A 24,393-nucleotide genomic window follows, 5' to 3' on the forward strand; every position below is an offset into this window, starting at 1 on the left:
CTTCCTACTGAATGGTTGGGCAGTTCATCCCAGGGACAGTCGGGAGCCGGCCATTCAGGAAGAGGGCGGCGTTACGGTACCTTGAGTCATCGCCCTAGTACGGTGAGCGAAGTTTCAGTCATGAATTGGAGGAGACGTGGTTGAACTAGCTATCGGAGGGGGCGGGGCTTAGGGTACTTTAGGGGGACGTGACGCTGTAATCGGCTCCTTTGTTGTGGTTAATGGGAGGAGACAAGGACGGGACCTTGAATGAAGTGTGGGTTCATTGAGAAGTGTTGAGTTTGTTTTGCCAGACGGCTGATACGAAGCTGGAGCTGCAGCGAGAAGCCCAGATCTGAATGCGCACGAGCACCAGCAATCAGAGCACCGCACCTGCACCAGAGCACCCAGTTTGGAGACGTGTTTTCTGTGGTTATTATTTCGGGACTGCAACCCCTTTGTTTTGTAGCTGGTAATACCCATTGCTGGGTAGAACCAGCTTTATTATTTTGAGTCCAGTTTTTGCTGGCAATACCCATTGCTGGGTAGAGCCAGCTTTGTTATTTGAAACCCGGTTTAAAAAGGGCATTAAAAGAAACCTGACCGGTAAACTTTGTGTTTGTCCTTTGTTGGAGCACCTCAAATCACCTATACACCGGAGCACAACAAACCACTTTGCTACAGAGCTGCATGCAGACCTTTGCCTAGCCAGTTTTTTTAATTAAGTAAAAATGTTTCTTTGTATGAAGAGATAAGACAGTTAAAACAGTAAATGTGAATTTATTGATAAGAAACAAATCATTTGTAAGTTACAAATTACAGGTGGAGCCGTAGTTAATTTCATTTGGAATATAAACTTAATAGAATGGCAATAAAAATGTGCATTTTAAATCTCATATGGGAGATACTGAAATTGAAGGAGGAATCTATGAAAAAGACCTAGAAGTTTATGTTGACTCAGAAATGTCTTCATCTAGACAATGTGGGGAAGCTATAAAAAAAGGCCAACAAGATGCTCAGATATATTGTGAAAAGTGTTGAATTTAAATCAAGGGAAGTAATGTTAAAACTGTACAATGCATTAGTAAGACCTCATCTAGAATACTGTGTTCAGTTATAATAATAATTTACAAGCAGACAATATTGGGCCCAAATTAAAGGCACACAATTAAAAAAAGAATTAAAGATTTAAATGTATTTTCTTTTCTTTATTAATAATTAGATAATCATGCCAGAAAAACACTTGAAGAATAGAAAGTGTGTTATCTGAAAAACTCAAAGAATTTTAGCAAATTATTTCAACAAATTGTCTCTGTACTTTTAAGGCTGCATTGCATTTTTTTTTATCTGGATGATGTAGGCACTACCGAGGACTGTTGCAAACTGGCACCAATACAAATGCAGTCTGTGAAACAGAGTATCAAATCTGTGTACTTTTTGTGGTGTACAGTGAGAATGCTCATTGAAAATCTCCATGTCACATAATTACAAAGAAGAACATAAGACCATAAAAAAAGTTTACAAACAAGAAGAGGCCATTCAAAAGTCCCTTGGGTCGACATTGTCAATACCTTTTAGAATTCTGAATGCTTGAATCAGGTTGCCACTTAGTCTTCTTTGTTCAAGACTGAATAGATTAAATTATTTTAGTCTGTCTGCTTATGACATGCCTTTTAAACTCGGAGTGATTCTGGTTGCTTTTCTTTGCACTCTTTCTAGAGCAGCAATATCCTTTTTGTAGCTAGGTGACTAGAACTGAACTAATGCATTGTACAGTTTTAACATTACTTCCCTTGATTTAAATTCAACACTTTTCACAATATATCCGAGCATCTTGTTGGCCTTTTTTATAGCTTCCCCACAATGTCTACATGAAGACGTTTCTGAGTCAACTTAAACTCTTAGGTCTTTTTCATAGATTCCTTCTTCAATTTCAGTAACGGTATAGTGCTCTGTGTGGAATGGACTACAGAACTCCATGAAGTGTTTACAAAAAAGTATTTTTTTTCATCATATTCACACATCATAGGTAAATAAACTAGGCCAGTCCTTTTTTTCAACTTTTACTGGGGAAAGAGATTCTTATTCTAATACTGCAGTGTATCCATGTCGTGCTCCATCTTGCAATAATGCTGGTTCTCTGGTTGAAATGAGTGGTGTATTGAGGGAATCAGATACTCAGATTCAAGGGGTACAGGCTATAGAATAGTATAGAGAGCACTCATTTTGTTCTGTCCAGTTACCTGTTCCATGCCTGGCTTGTCCTTATGGTAGAGTGTCCTTGTCTCAATATGTTCTGGAACCAGCCTGTATCCAGCAGCAGGAATTTCTGACCAGCGATGTAAAACGTTTAGGGCAAGATGCTCATAAGATTCCACCTTTTCATCTAAACCCAAGAACAAAGATTCAAAATGTTTGTGATTCTAGCAGAAACACTTTGTTAGGAATATGTTGTTACTATTATGGCAAACTTAATTTTAACAATTTTACAGCTATAATGTCCATCAGGGAAAATAAGCCTCAGGTACTATATTGTCAGAACCTTTCAACCTAAATCATGCTGCTAAAACAATAAATAATACCTGCTGTTTACCACAATGGAGTCATGCTGACTGTTTCAGTCTTGAGTAGTTTGGAGTTGAGTTTTCATAAGGGTATTATTCTTATTAATTCAACTTTAAAACACTGTCTGTTCACTTAATGAAAACCAGTGACAGAAATGTCTCTACTTCCAGTGATGTCATCGAAGCATGATCCTAGTATGGGAACCTCTGTTTCAACTCTTCTTTGTTCCAGGTAAAACCAATTCAGCTCCTTCAACCTATTTAGTAGCTTATTCCTTTAAACCTTTAGTGATTAGTGTGGATACTACCTAAGGTCCCAAAGTCCTTTTCGTATTGTGGGAACCAGACTAACATAATATTCATAACCTTTAATTTGTACTTTACACTTTTGACCATATAACAAAGTATATAGTTTGCATTTTATATGGTGTCCCCACAGACTGGTTTTAGACAGTGATGGGTGTATCCGCTCACACGCTCTGTGTGTATCCGCTCACACGCTCTGCGTGTATCCATTCACATGCTCTGGGTGTATCCGCTCACACGCTCTGCATGTATCCATTCACATGCTCTGGGTGTATCCATTCACATGCTCTGGGTGTTTGCAACACCAAAGTTTTTCTCTTGGTGGGACTGTTCTAATTCTAGAACTTCCATTTGGTATTAAAGCATACATTCTTGTGACCAACATGCACCACTTTAAATTTGTTAACTTTACATTTGATTTGAAACATTTATGCCCACTTACATTTGATATCCTGAGTGGCCATTTTAGCCTCTGTGTTACTTTATGTCGTATGCAGATTTGACAAGTTTGCTAATTATGTATATAAGAAACAGCAGGGGTCCTTGCACCTACCCCTGTGGACATCGCTCAGTACATACACTCCGTTGTATCCTCGCTGGTTTTAACACTGTTTTACAATATAGAATAGCAGGTTAAAAGAAAACATAGCTATAGTAAAAACACCCATGAACACACATACCATCTTCCTCAAAGACCGTTTTTCCAGTAAAGACTTGATCTCCGATGCAAATCTTCCCAGGCTGTAAATGGGGTCCATTCAACTGATGATCTTTACAGAGCTTGGTTAGTAATTCCGTGGGTTTTAGTGAATCCCGCCATGCATTGTAGCCGTCACTGTAAAAAGTACAATTTAATTATAAAATGGATTGGTCAACGTGAGGATCTTAACCTTTTTACACCCTCCCCGATCTGTGCCTTTCCACAACTTTATCCCGGAGTTGTTTTGAAAGCTCCTTGGTCTTCATGATAGTATTTTTGCTTTGGATGCACTACCCAACTGTGGGACCTTACAGAGACAGGTATATTTAATCTAAAATCATGTGAACCACTTTTATTGCACACAAATGGACTCCATTTAACTTATTGTGTGAATTCTGAAGGCAGTTGGTTGCACCTAAGCTTATTTAGGTGTGCTATAGCAAAGGAGGTGAATACTTATCTAATGAACACTTTTCAGGTTTTTATTTTAAATTGATTTGTTTTTTTCACACATTGAAAGTGTTGACTAGGCTGTATAAATCAAAGAAAAAAACAAATCCTATTTAAATGCATTAAGATTTGAGGTTGTAACACAACAAACTGTGAAAACGTCCAAGGGGGATGAATACTTTCTATAGGCACTGTAATTTTTTTTTGCTGTGTCTGGACAAAGACAACGCGTGTCTGTCCTCCACGTTAATAAATATAGTTGGTGAACTGGATTTCATGAGCTAGCTCGATTGCCCAAAACAGAACAACAAACATCCAGCAAGTTGTCGATGCCCTCTCAGAACTGACCAAGTAAAATTGCAAATTAATGTATTGATTGTGTTTTATTTGTTTGCTTCATTAACATGTAACACAATGGTATCCAACACAACTTAAAAGAAAAAAGAAGAATCTCAGACAGCATGAGCTTCCTCAGATCGCTGCTGTTCAATTAAAACTGGAGGCTGATTACAAGCAGAATTGGGCTTGTTTTTGAGAGTCACTGGTAGTAATTTGCATAAACACCCACTCTAAGATGGGTTGTGCTTGTTTTGGGCTTGTTTTTTTCTTGTGAGACTGTCACCTTCCCCTTCTGTCTTACAGGCAGCCACTGATTCCTGAACACCTCATTTTGTTGTTCGCAGGATACAGCAGGCAATGGCAATTTTGGGAATGAATAATGCACTTCAGTCCATTTCATCAGTATCTGTCACCTCCCTTTCATGTGCCTCTTACCCATATTTGCCCAAGCAAATGTTGAATGCTCCTCAGCAGATTTAATGAGTCGGAAGATACACTAGTTGAAACAGTATTCACTACTAATTACATTTGAAAAACAAAATGTCACGAGTAATCTTCAAAAACAGTACTTTACGCATAGCTAATTTATATATCAACCCCCACCTTTCACATTCATTTGCATGACGTTGGATGAAAAGTCCAGTTTACTCAAGTAAAATAAACTGAGCGAATGGAAACCCAAAAAAGCATTTTACACAAGACATTTTTCTCATTTAAATGTCTCGAGCTAAAAAAAAACTTGCATGGAAACCTCATGTTTGTGATGTGATGATCTTACAAATGCATAATGTATTACATATAAAGTTATTGTTTACAGATATTTGTTTAAATATTTCTTGTATATACAGTACACATGGTATTGACAGCGAGAAACACAGGGGTTACCAAATTAGACAGCAGACAATATCTTATGGCTGTGTTATTTGGTATCCCCTGTACATTTCAGGCAGCGGGGCTCCTAGAAATGTCAAACTTGCACATTGTGTCTACCTGTGCCCCATTATCACACACAGAGGGTTTGGTTGATATTTGGTGTATTTACAATGAGAAACACAGGGGATACCAAATTAGACAGCTGACAATATATTATGGGATCAAAAAAAGGACAGAAATTAATTTAGACATTTAATAAGCAGCTCACTTGCTCTTTGTGTTTAATTTTAGCATAGTTTTTACAGCAAGGTATTCTCAAACAGCTGCTTTAATACTAACACGGGCATAACACAGTTCATGGTAAGTGGTAAGTGGTTTTATACAGAACTGTAAACCCACAAGAGATCTACAACATGACGGTCCAGACACAGCAAAAACAAATAACAAGAAAGCCGCCCGCATTATCATTAAGGTGAACTACATTACTGCCATAGTTGGGCAGTATCGAAAATACATGTTCAGTGGCTCTCAAAAGTATTCACCCCCCTTGGACTTTTCCACATTTTATTGTGTTACAACATGAAATCAAAATGGATTTAATTAGGAGTTTTTGCCACCGATCAACACAAAAAAAGTCCTACTGTCGAAGTGAAAAATAAAATCTATAAATTGTTCTAATTTAATTACAAATATAAAAAAGAAAATAATTTTGCATAAGTATTCACCCCCTTTGCTATGACACACCTAAATAAGCTCTGGTGCAACCAATTGTCTTTAGAAGTCACATAATTAGCTGAATGGAGTCCATCTGTGTGCAATTAAGGTGTTCCACATGATTTCAGATTAAATAAACCTGTCTGTGGGAGGTCCCACAGTCGGTTAGTACATTTCCTAACAAAAACTATATCATGAAGATAAAGGAACATTCAAAGCAAATCCGGAATAAGGTTCTTCAAAAGCACCAATCAGAGGTAGGATATAAGAACATTTTGAGAATATGGAAATGGAGAGAATATGGCCGTCCTCAAAAACTGAGTATCCGGGCGAGAAGGGCACTAGTCAGGGAGGCCACCAAGAGGCCTATGGCAACTCTAAAGGAGTTACAGTCTTCCACGGCTGAGCTGGGAGACACTGAGCGTACGGTAACAGTAACCCGGGTGCTTCACAAAACTGGCCTTTATGGGAGAGTGGCAAAAAGAAAGTCATTGTTGAAAAAAACTTGCATCAAATCTCGGCTAGAGTTTGCCAGAAGCCATGTAGGAGACTCTAAGACCAGGTGGAAGAAGATTCTATAGTCTGATGAGACGAAAATAGAGCTTTTTGGCCTCAACTCTAAGCGCTATGTTTGGTGCAAGCCTAACACCGCACATCATCCTGAGAACACCATCCCTACCGTGAAGCATGGTGGTGGCAACATCATGCTATGGGGATGCTTCTCTGTGTCAGGGCCTGGAAAGCTTGTGAAGATAGAGGGCAAAATGGATGCAGCAAAGTACAAAGAAATCCTGGAGGAAAACCTGCTGAAGTCTACAAGAGACCTGGGACTTGGGAGAAGATTCACTTCCAGCAGGGCAATGACCCCAAACATACAGCCAAAACCACACTGGAGTGGTTTAAAAACAAAAAGGTCAATGTCATGGAGTGGCCCAGTCAAAGCCCGGACCTCAATCCAATTGAGAATATGTGGAAAAAGTTGAAAATTGCTGTTCACCAAAGGTCCCCATCCAACTTGAAGGAGCTTGAGCAATTTTGAAAAAAATAATGGGCAAAAATTGCAGTGTCCAGATGTGCAAAGCTGGTAGAGACTTATCCAAATACACTCATGGCTGTAATTGCTGCCAAAGCTGCCTCTACCAAATATTGACTCAAGGGGGTGAATACTTATGCAATCAATTATTTTCTGTTTTGTATTTGTAATTAATTTAGAACAATTTGTAGATTGTATTTTTCACTTTGACATTATGGACTTTTTTTGTGTTGGCAAAAACTTCTAATTAAATCCATTTTGATTCCATGTTGTAACACATTAGAATGTGAAAAAATCCAAGGGGGTGAATACTTTTGAGAGCCACTGTAATTAAAATACGTATTTTCATTACATTTGTATTTTGTAATCTGTAATGCAAATGCCAATTTAGAAGTATTTTGTGTTTTGTATCGAAGATACATTTCCTGAGTATTTTGTAATTTCAAAATACTCGGTCAGTAATAGTTTAGAGATATTAACCTGCAGCTGTATAAAATTCTTATAGTAATCACGTATTCGACAAAAAAAAAAAAGATGCACACGCATGCGCCAGTTCATCTTGGGAGTAACTTTAAATCAGCAACGATGTGCTGGCTACCACACTGTCTTCCTGGAGACACCAGAAGATTCCATCAACTAATGCTTCAGGCTGCTGAAGAGCTGGGTCTTGTATCAGAATCTTCTAGTGGGAGACGCCTTGAAGAGGAAGAAGATGACTTCTTTGTTTTTATGGATAGCAAATATTTTTCCCAGATAAGAACTCCCTCGACAACAAGCAACAAAGCTGAGCTGGAGATCCTTCATTTTCTTGAGAGCAATACCCTTTCATAAAGAAGCTGTTTATATGCTTTAATACCATTCTTCCTTCCTCTGCTCCTTTTGAGTGTCTGTTCTCTTTTGCTGGCTTGATTTTCAGCCCCCAAAGAAATTGGCTGTCAGATGACCTCTTCCAGAAACTTGTTTTGCTGAAGAAGAACTGATAGAGAACTATACAGTGCCACACATCAGTACATCAATGTGTACTGAAAACTAGACTAATGTCATTAAATAAATACTGTTTGAATATTCAAAGGTGTTTGCTTGCTATAGAATTATTCCCCCTACCCCGTACAAAAAGAGTTCTAAAACTTTCTGGTGTTGAAAATTGTTATTTATTTTAAAACTGCATCATGACAGCAAAAAAAATAAAGGTGTTTGGAACATTAATTGTCTCTAAAGAGTCCTTTATCAAAATATTAAAAAACCCACATATTTCCTAAAGAGCAACTTTGAAGGATTACACTTATAACAGCCACCCAAAAGCATTCCAAAATGTTTAGGTTCAGGCCTTATTATCTACAATATCAATTTTATATATGTATATAAATAATCTGTTTTGTTTATTAAATGAATTTTGTAATTTCAAATTGCATTTTTTTCCAAATACAATTGTATTTTGTGTTGAGAATTCATTTCCTGAGTATTTTGCCCAACCCTGGCTACTGCTAACCATAAAATTGCCCTTCAGTCACTACTTTTTACTGTCTTGGAATCCACAGTTACAACTGACCTGCTCCCTGCAACATTTATAGTTAAGGATAAACATGCTCATTAACATTTACTCGTGAAATGCGGGTTTCCATGCAAAACTGGACGTGGATTTTCCCATGTGTTTTGTCACTACTCTACACTGTGCTGTTTTTAAATGTGATTAGAAATAATTTGAATTATTAGATTAATTCATGATAAAATGAATATTAAATAAGTCATTTTCATCAGGATTAACACATTTCTTTAAAGAAAGTAACATATTCAACCAAATCAAAGTTTAAGGATTATTCAAACACATAAAAACATTAGGGCACACTGAAAGGTGAACAAATATAAAACAAAACTCGTAAGAAATGTAAAAATGCGATATATTCTGTCATCTATAATAAATAGCTTTACAGGAAACAGGAAACGGTCTTTCCAGAAAAAGAGTCAATTCTTATAGCCTATCCTCCCACACAAATGACAGGCTTTCCTCATGTGTATACATCTATATCATTTCCATTGGATCATGATTAAGGAACATTATTATTATTATTATTATTATTATTATTATTATTATTATTGTTTTTAGGCTTTTTTCTTCTAAATTTAATTTAACTTTTTGTTATTGTTAGTCATTTGTTTCCCGTTTTTGTCCGTATCAGTTTTCATTAACGACTGTAACCCTAAAATTACATTTTATCAAAATGAAGAACTCCCCACTGCTTTCTCTACCCCCGCTTAAATTCCAGAAGTGTCTGGTCGGCTCATTGCACAATGGAATATGTCTAGAATCAAATGGAGTTTACATTCAAACAACCAAGACCTTTTCTTTCATGATTTACAGTTTAATAAATGTGGCACATGAGCTACTCATTTCAAGCTTGGTGTGTCGTATCGTGTTGTAAAGTATTGCGATGCATCGATACACGATGAATCGTCTCACCCCTAGTAGCAGGGTGACCTTTTATTTCTGTTAGTTTATTAGGTTCTTTCTTTCTTTCTTTCTTTCTTTCTTTCTTTCTTTCTTTCTTTCTTTCTTTTTTCTTTCTTTTTTTTTTTCTTTTCTTTCTTTTCTTTCTTTCTTTCTTTCTTACCTTCTCATAATCCTCCATTTCTTGTCTTTTCTCTTCGTTCTTTCTCCCTTTCCATCTTTTTGTAATTTAGAAGTACTCGACACGACAATTTAATTGGGAGGAGGGAAGTGGGGAGTTATTACATAATTAGTGCTTCTGTACATACTGTATTTTCAACATGGATGTTAGAAACACCTTTAATCTTTCCATGTGCTGTGCATTATAATGTTAACACCTGTGGGTGATATTGACAGTGATTTATGGTTGTTGGTATTGCAACCATACTACACAGAAGAGCACCACTATTGAAAAAAAATCCAATAAATCAGTGTGCCTGCGTGTCGTGTCAAATACCTCCTGTGTGTGTGTGTGTGTGTGTGTGTGCCTACCCCTGAACCACCACACCCCTTACACATACCTTAGCAAATACCTCCTGTGTGTGTGTGTGTGCCTACTCTGAACCACCACACCCCTTACACATACCTTAGCAAATACCTCCTGTGTGTGTGTGTGTGTGTGCCTACCCCTGAACCACCACACCCCTTACACATACCTTAGCAAATACCTCCTGTGTGTGTGTGTGTGTGTGCCTACCCCTGAAACACCACACCCCTTACACATACCTTAGCAAATACCTCCTGTGTGTGTGTGTGCCTACTCTGAACCACCACACCCCTTACACATACCTTAGCAAATACCTCCTCTGTGTGTGTGTGTGTGTGCCTACCCCTGAACCACCACACCCCTTAACATACCTTAGCTAAAGTACATCACCAACCTAATGTTAAATGGATACAAAAACTACATGTTGCAAAATCCCCAGCTAAATATAAAATATATAATGATGTGCAATGCTTTTAGTCATACAATTATTTGAAAACAGAATAGGTCGTGAAGGCCTTACTTTACACCTCTGAATTAACTATATAGCAAAGAAACTTTTTTAGAAACGGTCATGCAAATTCAGCAAGGTGGTAAATCGGTGCAAGGCAAAACATATTTCTAATGTGTATCAATGTGGAGCACGTGCAGCAATGTTCACTGAATAGTCAGATATTTTTTCTAGCACTAAAGAAAATATTATTCCATACCAAAATGAAATCTGCTCACAGTGAAAAGTTGGCCAATCACCATGCAATGATTATAAAATACCAGCACTGAACAAAAGCTGGACAGCTGGGTAAGGGTTGATTAAGAGAGTTGCTGGGGGGCTGCTGTGGCTACATTTGAAAGAATCCGGCTCGCATGTTAGAAACAAACAAGCACTTGGTGAAGCAATGAACAAGGTGTTATGAAAAAAGTCTTGCTCTCGACCAGATGTTGATTCATATACAAAGTTCTGCAAAGGTGTGTTGAATCCAAAATAATCCCCAAAATGTTGAATTAACTTTCTTCCTTGTATTTTAGGCATCTAGGTAAAGGTATTCAATAGTGGGTTACGTCGGTTTTTGGTTTGAAAGTGATACGATGATACTCACATGGCATACTCGCTTGATAGGCCACACGTTGCTCTGTGTCGACTGTAGAATCTGTTTTCCAGATCTATCTTAGTTTCCCCAATTACGTCATCTGATCCAATCATATCATAGTCTTTTATTACTATGGAAAGCAAAGACTCCATAGGGAACGTAGCTTGGATCTCAAATGACCTAAAATAAACAAATAGTAAAAAAAAAAAATTCAAATAAAAATTCTGAACTAACTTGCACTTTCCATTGCTAGTATCTGACTGAAACAGAAACAAAATCTGATGTGAACAACCAAATAAAATACAAAAAAAAACCCCAGTACAAGACCACAATCCAAGAAAAAAAAAATCTGTCAACACATACATATTTTAATAAATGTGTTTCTGGAGCCTACTCGATTCACACTCTTCAAGTGTCTTCAGTGCCTTTCAATTAAAGAACATTTAGAATGTAAAAACACATGCTTACAAAACATTTTATATTAAAACATGACATATAGTACTAAAGCTTGTTGTATAATAAATGGAGACACCCTGTTTGCTTACTGTACCAGAATTGAAGGCATTAATGTAAATTAGGAATAGCAGAGGACCTAATACTGATCCCTGTGGTACTCCACTGGTTACCTCGCTCCATTTTGAGGTTTCTCCTCTAATCAGTACTTCATGTTTTCTACATGTTAACCACTCCCTAATCCATGTACATGCATTTCCTTGAATCCTTACTGCGCTCAGTTTGAGAATTAATCTTTTATGCAGGACTTTGTCAAAAGCTTTCTGGAAATCTAAATAAACCATGTCATATGCTTTGCAATTATCCACTGTCGATGTGGCATCCTCAAAAAAAAAATCAAGCAGGTTAGTTAGACATGATCTCCCCTTCCTAAAATCATGATGACTGTCTCCCATGATACTTTCACCATATAGGTAATTTTCCATTTTGGATCTTATTATAGTTTACATAAGTTTAGAATTTGTATAATAATAGAAGTCAGGCTTATTGGTCTGTAGCTACCACCACTCACCCTATCCTGGCACAGGCTGCATTGGAAGTTCAAGCATAAACACCAACACCATCCACCTTTTCTAAATTCGAAGAGGAAAATGGCTGCAAGCGGGAGTGAATGTCATAATCTGGACAGTGAATATTGTTAGTTTAATCCAAACTGGACAGTGAATACTGTTAGTTTAATCCAAACTGGACAGTGAATATTGTTAGTTTAATCCAAACTGGACAGTGAATATTGTTGGTTTAATCCAAACTGCACAGCTAATACTGCTAGTTTAATCCAAACTGCACAGCAGATACTGTTGGTTTAATCCAAACTGCACAGCAAATACTGTTGGTTTAATCCAAACTGCACAGCGAATACTGTTAGTTTAATCCAAACTGCACAGCGAATACTGTTAGTTTAATCCAAACTGCACAGCGAATACTGTTGGTTTAATCCAAACTGCACAGCGAATAATGTTAGTTTAATCCAAACTGCACAGCAAATACTGTTAGTATAATCCAAACTGCACAGCAAATACTGTTGGTTTAATCCAAACTGCACAGCGAATACTGTTAGTTTAATCCAAACTGGACAGCGAATACTGTAAATTTAATCCAAACTGCACAGCGAATACTGTTAGTTTAATCCAAACTGCACAGCGAATACTGTTGGTTTAATCCAAACTGCACAGCGAATACTGTTGGTTTAATCCAAACTGCACAGCGAATACTGTTAGTTTAATCCAAACTGCACAGCGAATACTGTTAGTTTAATCCAAACTGCACAGCAAATACGGATGGTTTAATCCAAACTGCACAGCGAATACTGTTAGTTTAATCCAAACTGGATAGCGAATACTGTTGGTTTAATCCAAACTGCACAGTGAATACTGTTAGTTTAATTCACTTTGAAACCAAGCAAAGTCATTTCAAAGTGGCCTATCCTCCTGCCAGTGCAGACTTGACAAAATTGAAAGTCTGAAATCTTCATATCAGACTTAAAATGCAAAATGGCAGTGGTGTAGAAAAAAGCAACAGCAACAGTGTGGACACTAGTGAAAAAGAGAAAAAAAACTTTCATAGACTCCAAACTTATCAAGAAGTGCACGTTGTAAATACTGGACAAGCTGTTTGCTGACGAGAAAAAAACAAGGAGTTTGTGAGTGTGAGTTGAGTTCCATTATCTGATTCCACAAACATGAAGAGTAGAGGTTATAAGCGAGGATTCTGTCTCTTGCAGTTCATGAATCATGCGATTTAACAGACACTGCCCAGTTATCACAGCTTCTTAGATTTTATGGTGGTCAGGGAAGAGTTTATGTGTTTTACAGGCTACAACATTGCATTTTTGTAACACTTCTACAGTTTCAGCTCACTACAATGACGTTTTACTGCACACCAAGATTCACTGGTTAATCAGGGGGGAGACTGCTAGAAAGATTCTGTGTACTTCAAAACAAAATAACTACATTTCTTTTAACCAGAAGACCAAAAAGGCTTAAGAGTTGCTTGATTATATGAATGATGCTTCATGTATGTCACAAGTAGCTTTTCTCTGTGATATTACTGGCCACCTGAATTCTCTCAACCTGCAGCTGCAAGGCTGTGAAAGCACTGTTGGGGATCTGGTTGAAAAGGAGTATGTGTCTGAGGAGCCTTGAAAACTTTCAGACAGATTAAATTTTGGGAAAGATGTTGCATTATCCCATACTGTTTGCTGTTGCTACAGATTAAATAGCGATATAAATGATGCAAGATTTCATTACTAATCTTAAGAATTTTCAAATGTGATTTGACAACTTCATAATTCCAAAGAATGTATTTTTATTTATCAGAGATCCATTTTTTGTCTTCTGATGGGCCAGCTAATTCTTGATTCTATTGACGAAGCCATGGAATCATCAAGGTCCAAAGTTCAGATGTTTGAAGGCAGAATTTAGGGAGGTGGGAATGTGCGATTTCTGGGCTCATTGTGCTGACAGGTTTCATAACATAGCTATCTTTCTATTGACAGTGTTTGGATCAACATATCTGTGTGAATCAAGTTTTTCAACGATGAACATTAGAAAACCATCACTGTAACCGGCTACAGATGAGCACCTCCAGCAGTGTGTGCGCCTCACCTTAACCTTCTACAAAGCATCTGTCACAAAGCTTACCAGAGAGTGGCGATCCCTCGTCCCCCATTAGAAACTGTCAAGTACTGGATTTTATTGATTTAACGTTGTTAAATTTAAAAATAAAAGTATGACAATAGTCTCTGGCTAAGACAACACCCCTTGGGAAGCAAGTAAAGAGTTCTCAAAGACACTGTTGACCACCAGACACAACATGCCAAGGCCCTATCTGATATGAATAAACAAACACAAATGTATTTATTACTTATGTCATGACGCACATGCATCAACATATGAATTGAAGAGAATAAGAGAAAAGCAATCGGCAAGGGTATGTTAATAAACTGTGATAAACTAACATTCATAAACTAACTGACAAACTAAAAATTAACAAAGCACCACGACATATAGTAAAAAAATGCCACAGTGGCTCTAAACAGTAATTCTGAATATGAGAATTAATTTCAACACAATGGTTATTAACACAGCACCCCTACACACGAAAAAAATGCAGCAGCAGCTCTAGATTACTCTCGCGATGAGAAGTCAGTTTTGAAAAGACTGAATCACCCATTTGAATTTAAGTTTGATAATGAGTATTCAGGTTAAAATTTTGAAACGTTACATTTTGAATCAGTTAGCAATGAAGCGTAGCAGTGCCAAGAAGGTGTTCTTTTAAGCGAAGTTTCCATTCCTTTAGTATTTACTATGGGGAAATTCCATTTCATCACAACGTTGTTCCCCAGCTGAAGTGTTCTAAGGAGGTGTTCCTATACGTTGAGACTATTGTAGTATTATTTTGCATATTAATGACATTGGTTTTGCAGTGCTCTGTATCCTATTTTTTATTCAAGGGTTTAAAATTTTTTGGGCCCTTATGTGCAAGTGGCCTACATGTTGTCATGGAACTCCAAAAGTGGCCCTGGATCAGTCTAATTGAATATCACTGTCTGGATCAGTCTAATTGATATCACTGTCTGGATCAGTCTAATTGATATCACTGTCTGGATCAGTCTAATTGATATCACTGTCTGGATCAGTCTAATTGATATCACTGTCTGGATCAGTCTAATTGATATCACTGTCTGGATCAGTCTAAGTATCACTGCCTGGATCAGTCTAATTGAATATCACTGTCTGGATCAGTCTAATTGATATCACTGTCTGGATCAGTCAGAGTATCACTGCCTGGATCAGTCTAATTGATATCACTGTCTGGATCAGTCAGAGTATCACTGCCTGGATCAGTCTAATTGATATCACTGTCTGGATCAGTCTAATTGATATCACTGTCTGGATCAGTCTAATTGATATCACTGTCTGGATCAGTCTAATTGATATCACTGTCTGGATCAGTCTAATTGATATCACTGTCTGGATCAGTCTAATTGATATCACTGTCTGGATCAGTCAGAGTATCACTGTCTGGATCAGTCTAATTGAGTATCACTGTCTGGATCAGTCTAATTGATATCACTGTCTGGATCAGTCTAATTGATATCACTGTCTGGATCAGTCTAATTGATATCACTGTCTGGATCAGTCTAATTGATATCACTGTCTGGATCAGTCAGAGTATCACTGCCTGGATCAGTCTAATTGATATCACTGTCTGGATCAGTCTAATTGATATCACTGTCTGGATCAGTCTAATTGATATCACTGTCTGGATCAGTCTAATTGATATCACTGTCTGGATCAGTCTAATTGATATCACTGCCTGGATCAGTCAGAGTATCACTGCCTGGATCAGTCTAATTGATATCACTGTCTGGATCAGTCTAATTGATATCACTGTCTGGATCAGTCTAATTGATATCACTGTCTGGATCAGTCAGAGTATCACTGTCTGGATCAGTCTAATTGATATCACTGTCTGGATCAGTCTAATTGATATCACTGTCTGGATCAGTCTAATTGATATCACTGTCTGGATCAGTCAGAGTATCACTGCCTGGATCAGTCTAATTGAGTATCACAGCTTTATTGGGTACATTTCTTACTTAAATTGGATTTTAAAACAAATACTAAACAAAAAGAAAGGGATTGAACCGACTTTAAAAGGTTCATGTTCTATTTTCCTTTGTTCTGCTTAAACACTTGCATATAGAATTATACTGGCTGGACAAAACCCTTACTGACCCTAATAGGTTCCCCTTTTTTTCATGGATATGGAGCATACTGTATCTACCACATCTGAAGAGCTGCATGGAAAATAAACCCAGGCTGTAACAGAGATCTTTGCAAATCAAGTAGTAGCATTTTAACAATTCAATCAATATAAGCTGTTCAATATAAAGCATATTCATGTTTTAAAAATAACACTACACATGTCTCAAAGGCATTTGAATTTAACCAGAAACATTGAAACAATTTAATTTCACAGACCTTCCAAACACAGGATTCAGCTGCTTGGGGATATAGTTATCTCGGTCCTTGATTTGAGTTTTTCCCAGTTGTAGTACAATATAAGGATCAGATTTACCATCTGGATCTGCTGGATGAAGGTTGAAAGCCTAAGAAAAAACAAATGAAAAGTAAATAAATAAATAACCAGCCCAGCCTCTCAGGATTACATCTCATTTAGGTTTTTATAACAACTGTAAGATTGTTCTGTATCTGTGGATAATTGGAACCCAAACAACTTCTGAGTGTTAGCTAAGTGAAGTCAGAATTTAACAATTTCTTTCAGTTTTCACTTTTCACTTCAAACTGCATTCAAATGTATTATACATTGCTCCTGTATATCCTGTACATCAGTGTTCTTCACTAATTTTCAGAGGGGGGCCACTTTTGCCGACAAGACATCAAAGGGCCGCCACACCGCATTTTTCACATTTGTGTATTGCCTGGGGCTGTACAACAGGGGCCGCAATAAAGTCCACCAGGGGCCACCAGTGGCCCGCGAGGATTGCAATGAAGAACACTGCTGTACATTATATATATATATATATATATATATATATATATATATATATATATATATATATATATATATATATATATATATATACACACACACACACACACACAGTACTGTGCAAAAGTTTTAGGCAGGTGTGAAAAAATGCTGTAAAGTAAGAATGCTTTCAAAAATAGACATGTTAGTAGATTATATTTATCAATTCACTAAATGCAAAGTGAGTGAACAGAAGAAAAATCTAAATCAAATCCATATTTGGTGTGACCACCCTTTGCCTTCAAAACAGCATCAATTCTTCTAGGTACACTTGCACAAAGTCAGGGATTTTGTAGGCATATAGTCAGGTGTGTGATTAAACAATTATACCAAACAGGTGCTAATGATCATCAATTCAATATGTAGGTTGAAACACAATCATTAACTGAAACAGAAACAGCTGTGTAGGAGGAATAAAACTGGGTGAGGAACAGCCAAACTAACCTAACAAGGTGAGGTTGCTGAAGACAGTTTACTGTCAAAAGTCATACACCATGGCAAGAATGAACACAGCAACAAGACACAAGGTAGTTATACTGCATCAGTAAGGTCTCTCCCAGGCAGAAATTTCAAGGCAGACAGGGGTTTCCAGATGTGCTGTCCAAGCTCTTTTGAAGAAGCACAAAGAAACGGGCAACGTTGAGGACCGTAGACGCAGTGGTCGGCCAAGGAAACTTACTGTAGCAGATGAAAGACACATCATACTTACTTCCCTTCGCAATCGGAAGATGTCCAGCAGTGCCATCAGCTCAGAATTGGCAGAAAACAGTGGGACCCTGGTACACCCATCTACTGTCCGGAGAAGTCTGGTCAGAAGTGGCCTTCATGGAAGACTTGCGACCAAAAAGCCATACCTCCGACGTGAAAACAAGGCCAAGCGACTCAACTATGCACGAAAACACAAACGAAAACTGGGGTGCAGAAAAATGGCAGCAGGTGCCCTGGACTGATGAGTCAAAATTTGGCTGTAGCAGAAGGCAGTTTGTTCACCAAAGGGCTGGAGAGCGGTACACGAATGAGTGTCTGCATGCAACAGTGAAGCATGGTGGAGGTTCCTTGCAAGTTTGGGGCTGCATTTCTGCAAATGGAGTTGGGGATTTGGTCAGAATTAATGTTCTCCTCAATGCTGAGAAGTACAGGCAGATACTTGTCCATCATGCAATACCATCAGGGAGGCATCTGATTGGCCCCAAATTTATTCTGCAGCATGACAACGACCCCAAACATACAGCCAAAGTCATTAAGAACTATCTTCAGCGTAAAGAAGAACAAGGAGCAGGGACATGTCTCCTCAATACATTGTAAACGGAACTCCATTCTAACAGGATCAGTTATAAATGAAGAGCGCCTGTGTGTGTGTGTGTGTGTGTGTGTGTGTGTATACACAGAGTATTGTGAGGGTCTGGAATCAACTCCCCAGTAATGTTGTTGAAGCTGACACCCTGGGATCCTTCAAGAAGCTGCTTGATGAGATTTTGGGATCAATAAGCTACTAACAACCAAACGAGCAAGATGGGCCGAATGGCCTCCTCTCGTTTGTAAACTTTCTTATGTTCTTATGTTCTTATGTTCTTATATATATGTGTGACAGAGATCAAGAATGATGCTTGGTGTTAGATCTCCTTACCGATCTGTGAGGGCACTAGAAAGAAGGAACAGAGTACCCTTAAGCAAATGGCAAGACAATTTATTCTGTAGGGTAGGTGGAAGTTGGCCATTTAGGAAGGGGGCAGAGCTACAGCACCCAAGCTCACCGACCAAGAAGGTAGAGGCGTGGCATCCGAGGATTGTAGGAGCGGATGCGCTCGTTAACCTAGGGGTCATGGGCGAGGGTATAGATAGGGGGCATATGGTTATACCAAACGACCTAGAAGGAGCCCGTATAAATTGAAACCGAAAGCTGTGAAAGTGTTTTGTCAGTCTGTGTACTAACACTGTGTGTCTTGTGTTGTTTGTCTTCTCACGAAAGGAATACTAAACACGATCCGGAGCTGCAGCCGTAGGCCAGCGTAAACCCAGATATCACAAGTCACCCTTTCCACAGGAACTGTCTCTGCACCGCTAGCACGAAAATCACGCACTGTGGAACTGTGTCTGTATTTTGTGTAGGTGAGAAAAGACCGGACTTTTGGTGGTAGGCAAACCCGTGGGATTACAAACAGGAGTGATACACACAGCTGTACCACTTCCATCATTGTTATTGTTTACAGGTTCTGCCATAAGGCTCTGGACATTATAATCATTAATAAACACCCTTGCACCTGTAAATCATTCGTCTGTGTGATTAATCCACTCTGCACTGCACTCACCTGCACGTATTCACCACTTTGCCACAATAAGCAATAGAGCTAGGGTGAACACCTTTTCAAAATGCAAAAACGGGACACTTTTTTTTTTTTTTTTTTTTTATGTTTCCCCCGAAGAGCGGAGCAGATAAGCATTAGTTGTAATGATTGAGATTAAATTGATTAGAAATGACCAGCATACAATATTTTTGAGTTAGTTTTTCCTGTCTGTATTTCAAATAGGTTTATTTGTAGCTTGTTGTGAACTATTTGACTGTCACTGTAGTTGCTGTTCTGTCTCGATGGCAGTGCGCTGTGTTTATTCATTTTCAAAAAGGATGTCCTTTGGGTGGTGGACCATCCTTGATACACACAGGAAACTGTTGAGCGTGAAAAACCCAGCAGCATTGCAGTTCTTGACACACTCTAACTGGCACGCCTGGCACCTACTACCATACCCCATTCAAAGGCACTTAAATCTTATGTCTTGCCCATTTGACCTCTGAATGGCACACATGCACAATCCATGTCTCAATTGTGTCAAGGCTTAAAAATCCTTTAACCTGTCTCCCCTGCATCTACACTGATTGAAGGGGATTTAACAGGTTACATCAATAAGGGATCTTATCTTTCACCTGGATTCTATTCATGGAAAGAGCAGGTGTTCCTAATGTTTTGTACACTCAGTCTGTATATATATATATATATATATATATATATATATATATATATATATATATATTTTTTTTTTTTATTTGTATGTGTTACTTCATAATAAACAATAGAGGCCTATACACAGCAGTTTTGGAATCTTATGATTAGTTACTGAGTTGGAACGCACTTGTAGTTATTACTTTCTTTTTTGGCCATCACTACATCTCATCGGTTCAGCGTGAATCATGGATGCAGAAGCAGGTTCATCCAAAAAGACACAAAAAAACATACTTTTTACAAGAGTAAGACAAGTGTATTTGCCTGATTTGTGGTGCGGGAATTGAAGCTGGGAAACAGAGCAATGCTGAGGCACCACACAACAGTACATAAAGATTTTAACAAACAATTAAAGACATGATTAGTGCTGTGAAGGATTTCAAATCATAGTTGGGTTATTGGGTGCAACAGCTGCAGAATAAAAAAATGCAGCTTTTTCCGGTTGTGCAAATGCTGGAGGACACAATTAAATGCAGTGATCTCCTGACTAGACAGGCAAGAATTTGATTTTCAGCAGCTGGAGCCTTGAGTGTAATGTTTACTTCGAATCCCTTTATGCATGTGGATGTAAGTGACATTTCTGAACAAGTGGGGTCATTGTTTAATCTAGACTGTGTTGAACTGGAAATGGAGATTCTTAATCTTCAAAATGATATTTAGTTGAAAGCAAGATATCCAGTCTGACTTCTGGACTTCAGTGGACAAGGAGAAGTGTAGAAATCTCTGCACAGCAGCAATGAAAGTGCTGTCCTTATTTGGTTCCACTTATCTATGTGAATCTGTCTTTACAGACATTAACTTTATCAAATCAAAATGTCAAACCCACCTGAGTGACGAGCATCTGAATGACTCCTTCAGGGCTGCACTTTCTAATTACAAGCCAGATTTTGCTGGGCTGGTAGACAGCATTCAGGGTCAAGTCACAAATTGAAATCCAGGTAAGAATAACATTTTTCTTTATTCTTTGTCTGGAGTTCTTTGAAGAGTGGCTTACAAATGTAATCAGAAGTAGTTCTTCATAGTGTTCTCTAAGACAAAGTTGACCACTCAATCTGCCAAAAGGCCAATCGTTATATGAATCAATAAATACAAACGTATTTATTACTATGGCAGTGCAGAGGAAAAGCCCTGCACATTAATAGTGTAGAAGGTGACCTCTCCAGATTTAATCAAATGATTCATTTGTTGCTAAACGGGAGATGGTCACCTGTATAAAAGTCTGCAGCTTCTGTTGTTCTGCAAGTGTTTTGTTTGTTTGATTGTGCTAACTGTTTGTCTTTTGTCACTGTTAGACGGCTAACACAAACTGGGAGCTGTCAATACTAGCCAGAACCAAAACCCAGACCACACGGCACCACTGTTTCAAGAACTGCTGTACTTCACCCCACCTGCACACGAGCACTCACTGTCTGGAGAAGCGACAGTGTCTGTGTTTGGTGTTATTATAAAGAGTTGTATTATTTCGGGACTGAAACCCTTGTTTTGCAAGAAGTGATACATATGGCTGTGTAGAGCCCTTGCTTATTATTTAAGTGTTGCTGACACGCAACCCAGCCAAATAAAGGCGCTGTTTTATTCAACTTTCACTGTCTTGTGTGTGTTATTCCTGAGCACTGCACCAACTACACCTGCGCACGACAAGCCACTTTGACACAGCCTGTTACCAGGAAATTACATCAGAGATATAAATAATAGTAAACAAGAATCTTCCAAAAAAAAAGTACATGTAATATGAAATGTTATTATAGCATAATGTACCTTAGTAAAAGTAATTGGACCCGCCTTCTCATTATAGTACAGTAGAAATACTTACTGACACAATGTAGACCCTTATCAAGACTTTGATGGCATGGTTGGGTGGCATTCCTTGTAGAATTCTGAACTGGCCTGCACCAGAACTGCTCTCATCGTCATCATCGTCACCACCATCACTCTCATCAGTGCACTTGTATACACAGAATCTGCCCTGTATTTAAAAAAATGCATTACAAATGCTTATGAAATATGTGGATCCTGTCAGTAATTTACAAAAACTTATATTTGCCCATTACAATCTCAAGACAAGCCATTTATACATAGAAGATAGAAATGGGAACTATTTTAAGGTGGTTAAATGAACATATATTTCAATTGATTAAAAGATGACTCAATTCTGAAGCGGTCACTGGACAACCTATAACCCTTTCTTATAAAATGGCTTGGATAAATTAAATGCCATGATTGGCTGAAGAAGATGACATGACATGGCTATGGCTTATTACTCTGAAGATCACAGTGCATCTGGATCAACAGTTTTTGTGGATTGGTATTACGTTTGCAATTCTCCAATCTGTCGGTACAACCCCTGTGTCAAGAGACTGCTGCATGATCTTGGTTAGCAGTTTGTAAATAACTTCTTTCATTTCGTTGAGTACTATTGGGAGGATCTCATCCGGCTCAGGGGATTTGTTTATTTTAAGAGCTCCTAGTCCCTTTAACACTTCTACCTCGGTTATGCTAAGTTATTTAAGGCTGGATAGGAACAGGTCAAACTGTGGGGCATGTTGTCCATATACTCATTTGTAAATACTTGTGAAAAGTAATCATTTAGTATATTTGCTATTTTTTTCTCTTTGTCTATGATTGTGCCATTTGTATCTCTTAGACATTTTACCTCTTCTTTGAATGTTCTATTGCTGTTATGATATTGGAAACACTTGTTGGAATTGGTTTTAGCCCCCTTAGCAATGTTCATCACTGTCTCTCTTTTGTCCTTTCTAACTTCCTTTTTTATTTGAGTTTGCAGTTCCAAGTACTCTTTCTGTGTACTTTATTCTTGGTCCCTTTTAAACACTCTGTAAAGTGCCTTTTGTCTCTGAATATTTGTTTTAATTGATCTATTAAACCATTTTGGCCATTTTGTTTTAGATTTTGATTTGTCTGCTTTTGGGAAGTAATTGTTTTGCACCTCTAGTACTACAATATTGAAGTGCTATTAAAGGAGATGTGAAATAGCGTTATTGAATGAGATGTGATGCATTGTTATTGAATCAGATGTGATACAGTGTTATTGAAAGAGATGTGATACAGTCTTATTGAATGAGATGTGATACAGTGTTATTGAATGAGATGTGATACAGTGTTATTGAATGAGATGTGATACAGTGTTATTGAATGAGATGTGATACAGTGTTATTGAATGAGATGTGATACAGTGTTATTGAATGAGATGTGATAGTGTTATTGAATGAGATGTGATACAGTGTTATTGAATGAGATGTGATACAGTGTTATTGAATGAGATGTGATACAGTGTTATTGAATGAGATGTGATACAGTGTTATTGAATGAGATGTGATACCATTTAAAGAATTGTGACAACAAATTGCAGGGGAATGTTAATACACTTGCAAACGATTCAGGAGCTAATCACATTCACCGATAAGATCTTCTAATATCACATTACATCTAAACACACAGTAAATCCATATACCAACCTTAAATTTCCCCACAGCTCTGTCTTCCTGCAGACTGTCTTCTTCATTTGCTTTTCCTCGACAGAGTTCAAAGGTTTTCACACAGTCATCAAAGTTGTTGAACACGGCTTCCAACTCTTTGTTATATATCTGAAAGAAGAGAGAATAACTTGCATTTACAAACCTACTTCATTCATTGCTCTTGATAATGCAATCTCTTTTTATTTATGTATTTTCTTTATGTGTAACTAGTGGTGAACTATACATGTCATATTTAGTGTGTTTACAAACTGCAGCCTGAGCTGACATTGAGTCACATAGATTCAAAGAGTCTTCTCATTGTGGCCCCTGTTTACACTTGAGCAGCACTCTAAGCTGACTCTGGGCCTGTCTGCGCTTGCATAGCCCTTGAATTAATGTGCATGACCTCAGATGTCATATCTCCATGGCCACCTCAGTATATACATGGTGAAAAGTTAGACGTGCAATTGCAGTTTCCTGTGTTTACAATTGTGAAATTCTTTATTACACAGTTAACACAGGCTCTTATTGGCTACTAACAAACATATATTTTCTGTATTATACTGTAGTGCTTAATTTATTTTAGATACATAAATCATTGTAGTGAAATAACAATAGTTTTCTCTTTACAGATTACAATATGTAAAAAAATGTAAATCTGTATAGTAGGCCTAGACAGTATACACTATAGTAGTAAAGCCAAAAAATGAATAGCTAGCACACTTCCTTTTACTTTTGCCTATAGGCTGCTGTAAATAATACTGGTAACACAAAATAAATCATGCCACTGCTTTTTCTTTTTTTTTACCACAGCCTACTTGGTACACAAGTAACAAA

At 37.8% G+C, this 24,393-nt stretch overlaps 1 protein-coding gene across 3 annotated transcripts in view; it reads right to left on the minus strand.

The window, feature by feature from the left end:
• Positions 1-24,393, minus strand: part of fer1l6 (fer-1 like family member 6) — a 164,743-nt gene that overhangs the window by 17,599 nt on the left and 122,751 nt on the right. For all 3 annotated transcript variants that reach the window (XM_041231013.1, XM_041231012.1, XM_041231014.1), the window contains 6 exons: positions 23,557-23,685; positions 21,894-22,046; positions 16,514-16,641; positions 11,025-11,195; positions 3,530-3,684; positions 2,223-2,365 (listed from right to left, as the gene is read on the minus strand). In XM_041231013.1, the coding sequence (XP_041086947.1) occupies positions 2,223-2,365; positions 3,530-3,684; positions 11,025-11,195; positions 16,514-16,641; positions 21,894-22,046; positions 23,557-23,685 (879 nt within the window). The remainder of the gene's footprint in view (positions 1-2,222; positions 2,366-3,529; positions 3,685-11,024; positions 11,196-16,513; positions 16,642-21,893; positions 22,047-23,556; positions 23,686-24,393) is intronic.

The sequence above is a fragment of the Polyodon spathula genome, chromosome 27, assembly GCF_017654505.1.
Source record: "Polyodon spathula isolate WHYD16114869_AA chromosome 27, ASM1765450v1, whole genome shotgun sequence".
In the NCBI taxonomy this organism is placed as follows: domain Eukaryota; kingdom Metazoa; phylum Chordata; class Actinopteri; order Acipenseriformes; family Polyodontidae; genus Polyodon; species Polyodon spathula.